The following is a 14,765-nucleotide window of genomic DNA, read 5'->3' as shown; positions in this document are numbered from 1 at the left end:
CAGCGACATTCCCACCACCTCCCCCTGAATGGAATATTCCACAGACCTTAGTTAAAAAGGAAGGAGAAAAGAGAAAGGCTTTGACCTTTGGATGACCTCAACATGAACTACAGAAACCTTACAGCTGACCATTCTGCAAAAATTTAAAAACTTTATTTTTATAAAACACAGAGTAAGAAACAGGTGAAAAGTAACGATGGACGTTGTGACTGACATCAGAAACATTGACTGACCGGATAAACACTCACTACATCACAGAGCGATCCTCAACCATTAAAGAATTGACCCACAATAAGGAATGAGAGAGCCTTATAAAAAGGGGCAGGAGTTTACACAGAGAGGTGACACCCACAGCTGCTCAGGATGATGGAATTCAGTTCAGGAAGGGGATAAAGTGAGAAGCTTTTGTGATTCAAGACAGAAGTATTGAACAATCTGGAATCAGTGCTTATCGAGCTTGCTGACCAGCCGAACACTTCAATTAATCTCATCATAAAACCCCCCAGTGTAAATAACATGGATTTGACTGACAAATGTTGAAGTGTTGCTTTAGACCCACAAGTTTCAACTTCCCATTTGAGCCTGGAGCACCTTTCTGTCTCTATTGCTCGTGTCAATGACAGCCAGGCGACGGAGCTGAGGGCTGAATTTAGCTGCGAATAATGGTGCCTGTGCCCCAGTTGGGATACTGCCCTGGGCATCGCAATAATAGAGAGACAGGAAGGTACTGGAGTGGGAAATGGGCCTCCAATCAATCAGGACACGGGAGGAGGTGACTGGGGCTGATGGAGACGTGACCCTGGGTTCAGTGTCCCTGTGTCCAAAGCGGGGAGTCGCGGGAACAGGGTACAGAGGAGCTGAAGAGAATCCAGTTGTGTCCAGAAAATTGTGAACATCCTTTATTCTGGTTGTCTTTGATCCTCAAGTCGTTTTCTGTTTGTTTTAACCATGTTCTGTTTCATCAATAAACTTTTATCAGTCAAAATATTTGATTGTTTTGGACTTTTCCTGATGAGATTGATGCACTTTAGGGAAAGTGGGTGAGAGGGGTTGGCAGGCTCTTTAACAGAAAGTGAGTCCCTCTGAGGTAGGAGCCAGAGGGGGAGATGGGATTTTATTTTTGACTCAGCGATGTTAGAAAATGGGGTTCAGGGAATCAATTAACCCTTTCTCCCCTTTTCCCAAACTCTGAAATGATTGCCAGTGATACCCTTATTGGTGACAGTGGTTAGATTTTATTCAGTATCAATAAGAGCTGACACAGGCTAATGTCTGAGCAGTCGTATCAAAGTGCAGCAGCATTACCATTACACTCTGGGTAGAAGCAGCATCTCCACGGAAATGCTCCCTGCTCTGCTCCAGATGCCATGGCACCAGTCAATGCAATAAGTAAAACCACGACTAATCTCTGTGCTCGGGGAATCCCTTCTTATACTTTTTTACATCACAAAGTCTATGGAGACTGATTTAACCCAATCATTGCCCAGCTAACACGTGAACGGACCAATTACAAAACCTGTCATTGAACCATCAGTACCTGCCCAAGTCACGTCAAACTCTAAAACCAATTGTCTTCCCACGCTCCGTCCCTGGTACAGGGAGTCAGCATTCCCATGCCAAGCAGTGAAAACATGGTGGTCTTGACACACAGGTGTCACCTAGGATTCAAGGCACTCCTGTATTCTCTGTCCTCTGGGAGCTGTTTATCTCCCTGTTTTTTTTAAAATACTTTTCCAATTCAATCAAATCAAATCCAATTCAGAGTCTCAACAAGTTGAGACATTTCCGATCCAGGCTGACAAGACAGGGCGAGCGACCAAACCACCTGGTCCTGGGCCTGATCTACATGAGCCAAGCTGATTGGAGAAGGGGGAGGATCCTCCTCCAAGACTTGAGCTCATTTGCATCTTAGCCAAAAGGCCGAGATGCCGCTTTTAAAAATTGCTTCATATGAAACATATGAAGCCTCAGCGTAACCTAATGACCTCAACCAAGTGCGGCCGACCATGGGCTGCCGTCCATACACTTGATCTTAGCCAACAGATACTCCCTGTTCCCACAGAGCAAGTCATCTGTTCTCAGCTCTGCTGGATTTCTGCTGAAGTTTGGCCCCTTTTACACCTTTCAGATCAATAAAACATTTGGTTAATGAAGATCCAAACCACAATTTCCCATCCTGTCAGCTGCCAACCATCCTTACCCAGAGTGTAATCACAACAGGAATAAAAACAGGAGAAGTGTAACAATCAAATTCAAAATCAATGCACAGCCAGTTATAGAATCTAATATAATATTCACTAATTAGCAAGAAAACCCAAAGTAGGGGGTCCCCCAGGATTCTTACAGTCCACACCTTGAGGGGGGAGAACTCTCTCTCTGATCCCTCACACAATTTCAATCCGTTATTTTCCAGTTCTGTTCTGGCCCCGCCTGGGGTAACATCTAATCGATCTTTCCTACTACTGAAGGAGCACCGTGAGTTTTAGGTTACTTGTACATAAGGACAGATGCTTCAAGCAACAGATCAAGCATGGATGTAAAAGATTCTCCAACTCTCTCTTTACCCTTATCCAAATTGTGGACAGTTCTTACTCTGTGTTATTTCTCCCAAGCGGTTAATTGTCCCAATCTATAATATTATCCATTTTACTGTAATTTCACTCACTTTGTGAGCATGTGCAGTGTGTTTAATTGGACCCTGATTGTTTTGAACTCAGTTTCTCTCTGGAGTGTGTGTCAGTGCCTTGATGATGTCACAATGTTGTCTCAATCCCCTGGCCACATTAACCATTTCATCTCCTGCTGTGTCTCAAGTAGCTGTGTGTGTTTGGGACCCGCTCTTCACTCCATCTCACCATGAATTTAGGCTTGTTATTTTTCACATGTAACAAATCACATCTGTACACTCACTCCGGTGTCCCAAAATCATGTCACACATTCTTAACTCTCAGATGCACGGATGAAAAGATCAAAGTGAGTGTCTGTCTTTCTTATCTCCCCCTGTTATGGTGCTGATATTTCATGTAGTGGCCGGACTTTCAAACAAAGTTCATGGACAAAGTTGTAAATATCTCCCAGAGAAAGTGATCAACTTATTTATCCCATCTATCCCATCCCATTCCAGACTTTCACTAGACTGTAGGTGGATATCAGATTGATATATTCCATTCAACCACACCCAAGGTGAGTTATTCCAGTTCCTTTATTGTCCAGGACAATATATTCACAATATCATTAAAACAGAAATTAAACATTCCCGTTTGATTTCAGGTATTAACACATTCTGTTCGTTTGTTCTTTATTGTCGATGTCAGGCTGGGGTTGTTCCCCTTGGAGCAAAGGAGGTTGAGGGGAGATTTGATAGAGGTGGACAAGCTTCTGACAGGTTTAGATAAGGTGGACAAAGAAAAGCTGTTCCCATTAGCTGATGGGACAAGGACAAGGTGGACACAGATTTAAGGTTCTGGATCAGAGGCGCGGAGGGGAGGGGGGGCGGATGTGAGGAAGAATATTTTGATGCAGTGAATGGTAATGACCTGGAACTCGCTGCCTATGAGGGTGAAGGAAGTGGAGACAACAAACAATTACAAAGGAAATTGGATGGGCATTTGGGGGGTTTCAAACAGAAATGCTGACTAAATATCTCTGAACTTCCTCACACCCTGTCACTCTGTGATCCTTGTGACATTTGAAACCAGGTATTCGCAACAAGACTCAAAGAGCATCAGCCCACTGGAGGCTGAGACCAGCCAGTCCAGCAGAAAGAAACCCTCCGACCCTTCCCATTGACCAACTGTGAGAATGAACAAAATGCAATCCTGGATGTAACTGAGAGCAGAAACAATAACAGCAGAATCCAACCCCTGGAATCACTCGTGAACTTGTTGGTGTCTCAGCAGCTGGGATGAAACTCTGAAACTCTTCCCACACTGAGAGCAGGTGAACGGTCTCTCCCCAGTGTGAACTCGTTGGTGTGTCCGCAGGGTGGATAACTGAGTGAATCCCTTCCCACACTGAGGGCAGCTGAATGGCCTCTCCCCAGTGTGAACTCGCTGGTGTGTCTGCAGGTGAGATGACCGAGTGAATCCCTTCCCACACTGAGAGCAGGTGAATGGCCTCTCCCCAGTGTGAACTCGCTGGTGTCTCAGCAGGTGGAATGACCGAGTGAATCCCTTCCCACACTGAGAGCAGGTAAATGGCCCCTCTCCAGTGTGAACTCGCTGGTGTCTCTGCAGGTCGGATAACTGAACGAATCCCTTCCCACACTGAGAGCAGGTGAATGGCCTCTCCCCAGTGTGAACTCGCTGGTGGCTCTGCAGGTGGGATGACCGAGTGAATCCCTTCCCACACTGAGAGCAGGTAAATGGCCTCTCTCCAGTGTGAATTCGCTGGTGTCTCTGCAGGTTGGATAACTGACTGAATCCCTTTCCACACTGAGAGCAGGTGAATGGCCTCTCCCCAGTGTGAACCCGCTGGTGTATCCGTAAGCTGGGTAACTGATTAAATCCCTTCTCACACTGAGAGCAGATAAACGGCCTCTCCCCAGTGTGGCTGCGCCGATGAGCTTCCAGCTCTGATGGGGCTCTGTATCCCTTCTCACAGTCCGCACATTTCCATGGTTTCTCCATGGTGCAGGTGTCCTTACCTCTCTCTTGAGTGGACAATTAGTTGAAACTTCGTCCACACACAGAACAAGATTACAGTCTCTCCCCGCTGTGAATGTTGTGATATTTATTCAGACTGTGGAACTGGTTAAAGCTCTTTAGTCAGTGCATCGGAACACTCTCACTCGAGTGTGGCAGTGTGTTGATGCTTTTTCACTCACACTGACATTTCAAATCTTTTCAAATCGACAGACTGGACAATCATTTCTCCTTCTGGATTCAAAGTCCGATGATATTGAAGTCCCAAGGAATATGACTCTGTCACGTCTAGACGTGACGTTTGAGATTTCAACCTGTGATTCCTCTTTCAATATCCTGTAAAATGAGTTTCCAAAAGTCATCAGTGTCAGTACAGGATAGAAATTCAGAACAGACAATTTCTATGGAACATTCTTTCCTCTCTCATTCCCCAAAAGCTGGAAATCTCCATCCCACACACTCTCTCCCCATTCTCAGCAGGTCTGGCAGCACCTGGGTGGAGAGAAAAGAACTGATGTTTCAGAGCTTTGACAAAGGGTCATCGAGACAAGAAACATCAGCTCTTTTCTCTCCTTACAGATGCTGCCAGACCTGCTGAGATTTTCCAGCATTTTCTCTCTTGGTTTCAGATTCCAGCATCCGCAGTAATTTGCTTTTATAAGGCTGCAGATACCTCCTCCCAAGTAACATGCGTGTGCCCAAGACATCACCACTTGTTTCCCTTATTTCTTTAGTACCCATGGTGCTCTCCACAGTAAACACAGGGGAGAAGTATTCATTAAAAATCTCACCCATCTCCTGTGGCTCCACACACAGATGGCCATCCTGATTTTTAAGGGGATCTATTCTCTCTCTCGCCATGCTTTTACTCTTAATACAGTCTCAGCTCATCTGGAACCCTCACCCATTCCACTGTGACGTCACACTCTCTCCGCAATTCCAAGGGCATTCCAATTCCAATTCCAAAGCGACCCGAGGCTGAAATTGAACCCGGGTCCCTGGCGCTGTTAGGCAGCTGCACTAACCACTGTGCCACCGGGCCACATGTCAGTGCCATCGCCCGACTCCAGCCCAGTCTCAGCTCATCTGGAACCCTCACCCATTCCACTGTGATGTCACACTCTCTCCCATTCCATTGTGACATCACACACTCACCCATTCCATTGTGACGTCACACTCCCACGCATTCCATTGTGACGTCACACCCTCACCCATTCCATTGTGACGTCAGGGCTTCACTCTCCGATCACAATCCCTGCCGGCCTCTCAAATTTGCTACCAAATAAACCTGTTGGACTTTAACCTGGTGTTGTGAGACTTCTTACTGTGCTTACCCCAGTCTAACACTGGCATCATCTCCACACTCGGAGTGGAAACAGAGAAGTAGGAGAGGCCGGAGGTGAAGAGAGAGATTTTATACATCTACAACTCAACAGGAACTTTGACAGAATTTCCAAACCCTATGAACACCATCACCTCCAAGTTCCTCTCCAACTCACACACCATCCGGACTTGTCTGACATCCAGTACTGAAAGAACAGAAATGTATTTCATATAAATACCGGGAAGACTGAACCCATTGTGTTCAGTCCCCACTACAAACTCCACTCCCTCGCCAACAACTTTATCTCTCCTCCTGGCAACTGGCTGAGGCTGAACCAGGCTGTTCACAACCAGGGTGAAATAGTTCATCCCAAGGTGAGCTTCCAGCCACATGTCCACATCATCAAGAAGTATTAATAGTAATTAATTAAGAATAATTAATAACAAAATACAGTGTAGAATGAGGCCATTCAGCCCATCGAGCCTGCACTGACAAAAATCCCATCCAGGCCCTATCCACATATTTACCTGTTAATCCCCCTGCCTCACAAATTTGATAGAATTTTTTGAGGAGGTAACTAGGTGTGTTGATGAAGGTAGGGCGGTTGATGTCATATACATGGATTTTAGTAAGGCGTTTGATAAGGTCCCCCATGGTCGGCTTATGATGAAAGTAAGGAGGTGTGGGATAGAGGGAAAGTTGGCCGATTGGATAGGTAACTGGCTATCTGATCGAAGACAGAGGGTGGTGGTGGATGGAAAATTTTCGGACTGGAGGCAGGTTGCTAGCGGAGTGCCGCAGGGATCGGTGCTTGGTCCTCTGCTCTTTGTGATTTTTATTAATGACTTAGAGGAGGGGGCTGAAGGGTGGATCAGTAAATTTGCTGATGACACCAAGATTGGTGGAGTAGTGGATGAGGTGGAGGGGTGTTGTAGGCTGCAAAGAGACATAGATAGGATGCAAAGCTGGGCTGAAAAATGGCAAATGGAGTTTAACCCTGATAAATGTGAGGTGATTCATTTTGGTAGGACTAATTTAAATGTGGATTACAGGGTCAAAGGTAGGGTTCTGAAGACTGTGGAGGAACAGAGAGATCGTGGGGTCCATATCCACAGATCTCGAAAGGTTGCCACTCAAGTGGAGAGAGCTGTGAAGAAGGCATATAGTGTGTTAGCTTTTATTAACAGGGGGTTGGAGTTTAAGAGCCGTGGGGTTATGCTGCAACTGTACAGGACCTTGGTGAGACCGCATTTGGAATATTGCGTGCAGTTCTGGTCACCTCACTATAAGAAGGATGTGGAAGCGCTGGAAAGAGTGCAGAGGAGATTTACCAGGATGCTGCCTGGTTTGGAGTGTCGGTCTTATGAGGAAAGGTTGAGGGAGCTGGGGCTGTTCTCTCTGGAGCGGAGGAGATTGAGGGGAGACTTAATAGAGGTTTATAAAATGATGAAGGGGATAGATCGAGTGAACGTTCAAAGACTATTTCCTCGGGTGGATGGAGCTATTACAAGGGGGCATAACTATAGGGTTCATGGTGGGAGATATAGGAAGGATATCAGAGGTAGGTTCTTCACGCAGAGAGTGGTTGGGGTGTGGAATGGACTGCCTGCAGTGATAGTGGAGTCAGACACTTTAGGAACATTTAAGCGGTTATTGGATAGGCACATGGAGCACACCAGGATGGTAGGGAGTGGGATAGCTTGATCTTGGTTTCAGATGAAGGTCGGCACAACATCGTGGGCCGAAGGGCCTGTTCTGTGCTGTACTGTTCTATGTTCTATATACCAAGTGACAATTTATCATGGCCAATCCGTCTCACCGGCACATCTTTGGACTGTGGAAGGAAACCGGAACACCCGGAGGAAACCCACACAGACACGGGGAGAATGTAGAAACACTGCACAGACAGCGACCCGAGGCTGGAATTGAACCCGGGTCCCTGGCGCTGTTAGGCAGCTGCACTAACCACTGTGCCACCGGGCCGCATGTCAGTGCCATCGCCCGACTCCAGCCCAGTCTCAGCTCATCTGGAACCCTCACCCATTCCATTGTGATGTCACACCCTCACCCATTCCATTGTGACGTCACACCCTCACCCATTCCATTGTGACGTCAGGGCTTCCCTCTCCAATCACAATCCCTGCCGGCCTCCCACATGCAGCCTCAATGGCGGCAGTCAGCCCGGGTCTAACACTACAAGCTGCCGCTCCATTTGGTACAAAGGGGGGGACCGGGAAGTTCATTTCCGGGGTTTGGGTTTGAACAACATGTTTACAAAGTCTCTCCACCCACCCGCCACATTTATCATTCCCCGCGCGCCGCCCTCTACCTCGTATTGATCTCGCTTCCAAATTAAAACCGTCCGTCCGTCGCCATTACCCGCACTGCGCATGCTTCAGGTCCCGCCCCTCATTCACTCCGATTGGTTGGAGGACCAGCCGCTCCCGCGCAGTCCTCCAGCCCCACCCCCTCTTCCTATTGGTCCGGAGCTGCCGTCAATCAGCCCCCGGGCACTGTGATGTGGAGCATGCGCAGTGTCATTGCTGTCCTTGGCGCTTGTTTGTCCCGGAGAAGCGGAGTCAGCGTTAGGCGGTGGCTGGGAGGATTTGGAAACACTTTGTGGATCCGCAAACCCTTCAGAATCATTGTCAGCTCCCTGGTTTGCAGCTGCGGGGCTTCTCCCTCCCTCCCGGGAACAGGCCCAGGTTAACGGCCCCATCCTGGCTCAGCCACTGGAGGATGGTTCACATCAGAGGATGGGGGAGGGGGACAATAAATAAGAGGTTACACTTTGGCCTCAAATCAATGAGGACTCTGATCTCTGGGAAGGAAGGAAACCCTGGGAGGTGGGCGGGGAGGATTCACAAACACCCGCTGGAGGTCCCAACACCCCCAGTAAAAAGCTGCAGCTCCCGGGTTTGCAGCTTTTTCCCGGGAGGGAGTTGGGGAAGTTTTGTGGAGACAATTCCCGGCTGGTTCAGTTAGTGGTTCCTGGGGCTCAGAAACCCTGAGTTAGAATCCTGAACCCCACACTGGGTGGTTGTTTTATTAAATACTTTTTATTTATTAATCATCTGTTGAAGAAAATATTAATTTGTTTTGAAAATTCATTTTATAGCATTTGTGAAAAATACCCATTAAAATAGCAATTCTCCCAATGTATTTCATAGAATCCCTGCAGTGCTGAAGGAGGTTATTCGGCCTGTCGAGTCTGCACTGACAACAATCCCACCTCGGCCCTATTCCAGTAACCCCACATATGTAACCTGCGAATCCCTCTAACCGACTCATCCCGGGACACTCAGGGGCAATTTAGCATGGCCAATGCACCTAACTGGCACATCTTTGGACGATGGGAGGAAACTGGAGCATCTGAAGAAAACCCACACAGACATGGGAAGAATGGGCAGCATTCCACATGGACAGTGACCCAAGTTGGGAATCGAACCCAGGTCCCTGGAGCTGTGAGCCAGCAATGCTAACCACTGTGCCGCCTACATTGCTGATGAGAATTTTAATTTACTGACTTGGGAATTAATTCTCGGGAATAGTCATTCTGAAAATGACCATTAAAATGTGTTTTAATTTACCCCACTTTGCCAGATTTCAGTTTGCATTTCAAAATTGAATTGAGAATGTCTGAGAGCAAATGGTAAAATGAGGTTTGAGACACCAGCTGCAATTATTTTCTGTGACTGATGATACCTTTGTGCCTGTGCAGGAGGTCATTCCCCTGCTGTTGTGGCACAAATAAAATGGAGCCTTTCCTCGGAACAGGCCCATGTTAATGGTCACCGCGGTGTTTCATTGGTGAGCAGAGCACATGTGCCCATTGTGTTAACAACAGAGTCAGTGGGGCTGCACGTCCCCTGACTTGGAAGGAAAATAGTTGACTCCTTGATTGTACTCTCAATCTGCACATGGCCTGCAGGACTGAATCCAGCTGGAGGGAGAGGGAGCTGGGCTCAGAGTGGAGATGGGGCAATGAGTTTGATTTCAGCTCAGGGACAAGAGAGAGTGTGTGGGATGGGGATTACAGCTCAAGATAAATGAGATAGAGAAATGTTTTGTGGAAACTGAAATTGTCTGTTCTCAAGTAATTTTTTAAAACTCTTTTTGCAGGGAACTACAAGAGGAGGATTCACAGACAGGAAACTCAAACTAAACTTCAGATCAAAGTCTGACAGAACCATTCGATTCATCATGACCTGAATATGATTGCTTTTGACAGTGGAGGGAGAAATCATTCCCTGTTTTGTCAGTGGGAGAAAATTTCAAAATTCAATGTGACAGAAAAAGAACTGAGACACACACACACACACACTCCAGTGAACTGACTGTGGATAGAGCTTTAACCAGTTACACAGCCTGAAAAACATCACACCATTCACAGTGGGGAGAAACCATACACATGGTCTGTATGTGGATGAGGCTTCAACTAATCATACAACCTGGAGAGACAGAAGGACAACAGCACCGTGGACAAACCGTGGAAATGTGAGGATTGTGGTAAAGGATTCAATCATCCATCCCGGTTGGAAACCCATCGACACGGTCACATTGGGGCTGGGAAAATGGAGAAACCATGGAAATGTGATGATTGTGGTAAAGGATTCAATTATCCATACTTGCTGGAAAACCATAGACACAGCCACACTGGAGAGAGGCCATTCATCTGTTCTGTGTGTGGGAAAGGATTCACTACCTCATCCCACCTGCTGTTACACCAGCGAACTCACACTGAGGAGAGGCCGTTCAGCTGCTCCACCTGTGGAAAGGGGTTCTCATGTTCATCCAACCTCAGTGCACATCAGCGAGTTCACACTGGGGAGACATTGTTCACCTGCTCCTTATGTGGGAAGGATTTTGCTGGGCCATCCGGTCTTTGGTCACACCAGCGAATTCACACAGGAGAGAAGCCATTCACCTGTTCTGTGTGTGGTAAGAGATTCACTCTGTCATCTAACCTGCTGTCACACCAGCGAGTTCACACAGAGGAGAGACCGTTCAGCTGCACTTCCTGTGGAAAGAGGTTCAGGTCTTCATCCAACCTCAGTGCACACAAGCGAGTTCACACTGGGGAAAGGCCGTTCACCTGTTCCACGTGTGGGAGGGAATTCACCAATTCATCCGGCCTCCTGTCACATCAGCGAATTCACACTGAGGAGAAGCCATTTATTTGCACATACTGTGGAAAGAGTTTCAGGCAGTTATCAATCCTCACTGCACATCAACGCACTCACACTGGGGAGAGACCATTCACTTGCTCCATGTGTGGGAAGGGATTCACTCAGTCTGGCAGCCTGCATTTACATGAGCTCATCCACACTGGGGAGAGGCCATTCACCTGCTCTGTGTGTGGGAAGGGATACACTCGGTCATCCCACTTGCTGACACATCTGCAAGTTCACAATTGCCTGCAGGAGTAGGATTTTGCAGTTACTGCAGCTGTTAATCACATCCAGGATTGATAGTCTGACAATATTTGGTTTGTTTCTGCTGACATTAACAATCGCTACAACTGGCTGAAGTTTAATATTCTGAGATGTCACTGATTTTCAGGGCTGCTGTGTCCCTTTTTAAAAGCACCATCTGTGATTTTTTTAAATTCAGGAACTCTCAACAGGAACTTGTTTATAATAAGTTTATGAACTTTTCCTGAAATCTTAAATTGATGTTTGGTGCAAACTGTACAATTCAGTGTCTGAAAGGTTCCACTGATTAAGATTTCCAATTCGAAAATACTGACAATTCTTACTAACTTGCACATTATTCACAGTGACACTTCCACGATCACATTTAATTATCAAGGAACATAAAACAATGCACAGATACTTGTTAGAACTGAACTTGAATATTGCTGAAAAGAGAGACCTGTTGCTGAATCTCTTCATCATGCACTCATCAGGACAAACAGAAGAATGCCAAATTTCAAATGATCGCAATTGGTGGAGTCTCATTGACTTGAAGCATCACCATGGAGAAATCAATAGAAGACTGTAGGTTTCTCAAGCTTCTGGGAAATTCAAAAAAGGTGCAAGACTTGAAAATTCTCCTTTTGTTTGCAGGGAAAGGATCGCTGCGTATAAATGTAAGTTGCTTCTCACAACTATAACTATGAACTCGACTGATTATCTTCAATTGATTATGAGTGTAGCTATTGGCACACTCAGGATTGTTCAGCAAGTGCTGCCCAATCTGTAATCACAGTAAACATTGTATTTTTGGTTTTGTGAGTGTGGGCTGCTGAAAAAAAACACTACTTATTCTGACAAATCAAGGAACATGCTGTTTTGTTCTATCAGCCACTCACTGGGATGTCCAGCCTCGTACCCGGCACTACACTGGCAAAGATATTCATAATGTGGAGATGCCGGCGTTGGACTGGGGTAAACACAGTAAGAGTTTTAACAACACCAGGTTAAAGTCCAACAGGTTTATTTGGTAGCAAATACCGTTAGCTTTCGGAGCGCTGCTCCTTTATCAGATGGAGTGGAAATCTGCTCTGAAACGGCACAGAGACACAAAATCAAGTTACAGAAGACTGATTAGAATGCGAATCTCTACAGCCAACCAGGTCTTAAAGATACAGACAATGTGAGTGGAGGGAGCATTAAGCACAGGTTAAAGAGATGTGTATTGTCTCCAGACAGGACAGCCAGTGAGATTCTGCAAGTCCAGGAGGCAAGCTGTGAGGGTTACTGTCTGGAGACAATACACATCTCTTTAACCTGTGCTTAAGGCTCCCTCCACTCACATTGTCTGTATCTTTAAGACCTGGTTAGCAGTAGAGATTCGCATTCTCATCAGTATTCTGTAACTTGATTTTGTGTCTCTGTGCCCTGTTTGAGAGCAGATTTCCACTCCATCTGACGAAGGAGCAGCGCTCCGAAAGCTAATGGTATTTGCTACCAAATAAAGATATTCATACCCAGTCTTGCTCAGTTGTGTGGGAGGCTGAATTCCTTTTTGGTGCTGGCAGCTAATTAGTGGAAAGTATCACTCGTGTAACCACGACATAGCCGCAGAATGAAACAGATTAGTGTTCCCTCTGTATTGTGCAGCCTTGTGATTGTGCTAAAGGCCATCACTTTCAGATCTGAAAAGTGCCTGGGTCAAGGTCAAATTACCCCAGAAAGGGAAAATTTCTCTCAAATCTGAAGCACCAGGTTAAACAAATCATTTCACACTGAAACACATCTTCAACGTTGCGGTAGTTTGTTCAGTTACACACTTGGTGGTCACGTGACTCTGGTTGTAGCATTCCTGAGCCTCATTGGAGGGATTCCTCACATGAGCCGAGTTTGAGGAGAGTATCTCTGGCCTCCAGTGATGCAGCCGCTGAATCTATTCCTGGAAAAAACACATTTGGAATATTGTGATAATGCTGTCTGAATCCATCAGGACAATTTTGTATTCAAGTGTGGGGGGGATAATGTTCACTGTTTTATATTCGGGTCTGGGGGGGGATAATGTTCACTGTTTTATATTCGGGTCTGGGGGAGAATATTCACAGTTTTATATTCGGGTCTGGGGGATAATGTTCACTGTTTTATATTCGGGTCTGGGGGGGATAATGTTCACTGTTTTATATTCGGGTCTGGGGGGGATAATGTTCACTGCTTTATATTCGGGTCTGGGGGATAATGTTCACTGTTTTATATTCGGGTCTGGGGGGGATAATGTTCACTGTTTTATATTCGGGTCTGGGGGGAATAATGTTCACTGTTTTATATTCGGGTCTGGGAGGGATAATGTTCACTGTTTTATATTCGGGTCTGGGGGATAATGTTCACTGTTTTATATTCGCGTCTGGGGGGGATAATGTTCACTGTTTTATATTCGGGTCTGGGGGGGATGATGTTCACTGTTTTATATTCGGGTCTGGGGGATAATGTTCACTGTTTTATATTTGGGTCTGGGGGATAATGTTCACATGATTTATATTCGGGTCTGGGGGGAGAATGTTACATAAGAACATAAGAAATAGGAGCAGGAGTAGGCCGTCTAGCCCCTCAAGCCTGCCCCGCCATTCAATAAGATCATGGCTGATCTGAAGTGGATTAGTTCCACTTACCCGCCTGATCCCTATAACCCCTAATTCCCTTACCGATCAGGAATCCATCTCTCCGTGATTTAAACATATTCAACGAGGTAGCCTCCACCACTTCAGTGGGCAGAGAATTCCAGAGATTCACCACCCTCTGAGAGAAGAAGTTCCTCCTCAACTCTGTCCTAAACTGACCCCCCCTTTATTTTGAGGCTGTGCCCTCTAGTTCCAGTTTCCTTTCTAAGTGGAAAGAATCTCTCCACCTCTACCCTATCCAGCCCCTTCATTATCTTATAGGTCTCTATAAGATCCCCCCTCAGCCTTCTAAATTCCAATGAGTACAAACCCAGTCTGCTCAGTCTCTCCTCATAATCAACACCCCTCATCTCTGGTATCAACCTGGTGAACCTTCTCTGCACTCCCTCCAAGGTCAATATATCCTTCCGCTAATAAGGGGACCAATACTGCACACAGTATTCCAGCTGCGGCCTCACCAATGCCCTGTACAGATGCAGCAAGACATCTCTGCTTTTATATTCTGTCCCCCTTGCGATATAGGCCAACATCCCATTTGCCTTCTTGATCACCAGTTTCACCTGCAGACTGGGTTTTTGCGTCTCATGCACAAGAACCCCCAGGTCACTGCTTCATATACGGATCTGGAGGATAATGTTCACTGTTTTATATTCGGGTCTGGGGGGGTTAATGTTCACTGTTTTATATTCGGGTCTGGGGGGGGATAATGTTC

General features: G+C 46.3%; 1 protein-coding gene across 2 annotated transcripts; it reads right to left on the bottom strand.

The window, feature by feature from the left end:
- Positions 1-1,217: 1,217 nt before the first annotated feature.
- Positions 1,218-8,359, bottom strand: LOC144480820 (uncharacterized). 2 transcript variants are annotated; one of them, XM_078200436.1, is made up of 2 exons: positions 8,297-8,359; positions 1,218-4,979 (listed from the first exon to the last, which is right to left on the bottom strand). In XM_078200436.1, exon 2 carries the CDS (start codon positions 4,626-4,628, stop codon positions 3,870-3,872), a length of 759 nt encoding a protein of 252 aa, XP_078056562.1. In that variant the 5' UTR covers positions 4,629-4,979; positions 8,297-8,359; the 3' UTR covers positions 1,218-3,869. The 2 variants fall into 2 exon arrangements, with proteins under 2 accessions (XP_078056562.1, XP_078056563.1); XM_078200437.1 differs by lacking the exon at positions 8,297-8,359 and adding an exon at positions 8,064-8,186 and having other exon boundaries at positions 3,190-4,979.
- Positions 8,360-14,765: the final 6,406 nt, after the last annotated feature.

Source organism: Mustelus asterias, chromosome 30, assembly GCF_964213995.1.
Source record: "Mustelus asterias chromosome 30, sMusAst1.hap1.1, whole genome shotgun sequence".
Lineage (NCBI taxonomy): Eukaryota > Metazoa > Chordata > Chondrichthyes > Carcharhiniformes > Triakidae > Mustelus > Mustelus asterias.
The sequence above is the reverse complement of the archived record's forward strand: the minus strand, read 5'-3'. Positions and strand labels throughout refer to the sequence as shown.

Bases quoted from the DNA above. Each gene is read 5' to 3' on its own strand.
- LOC144480820 (XM_078200436.1), bottom strand. From the start codon at position 4,628: ATGGAGAAACCATGGAAATGTGCGGACTGTGAGAAGGGATACAGAGCC.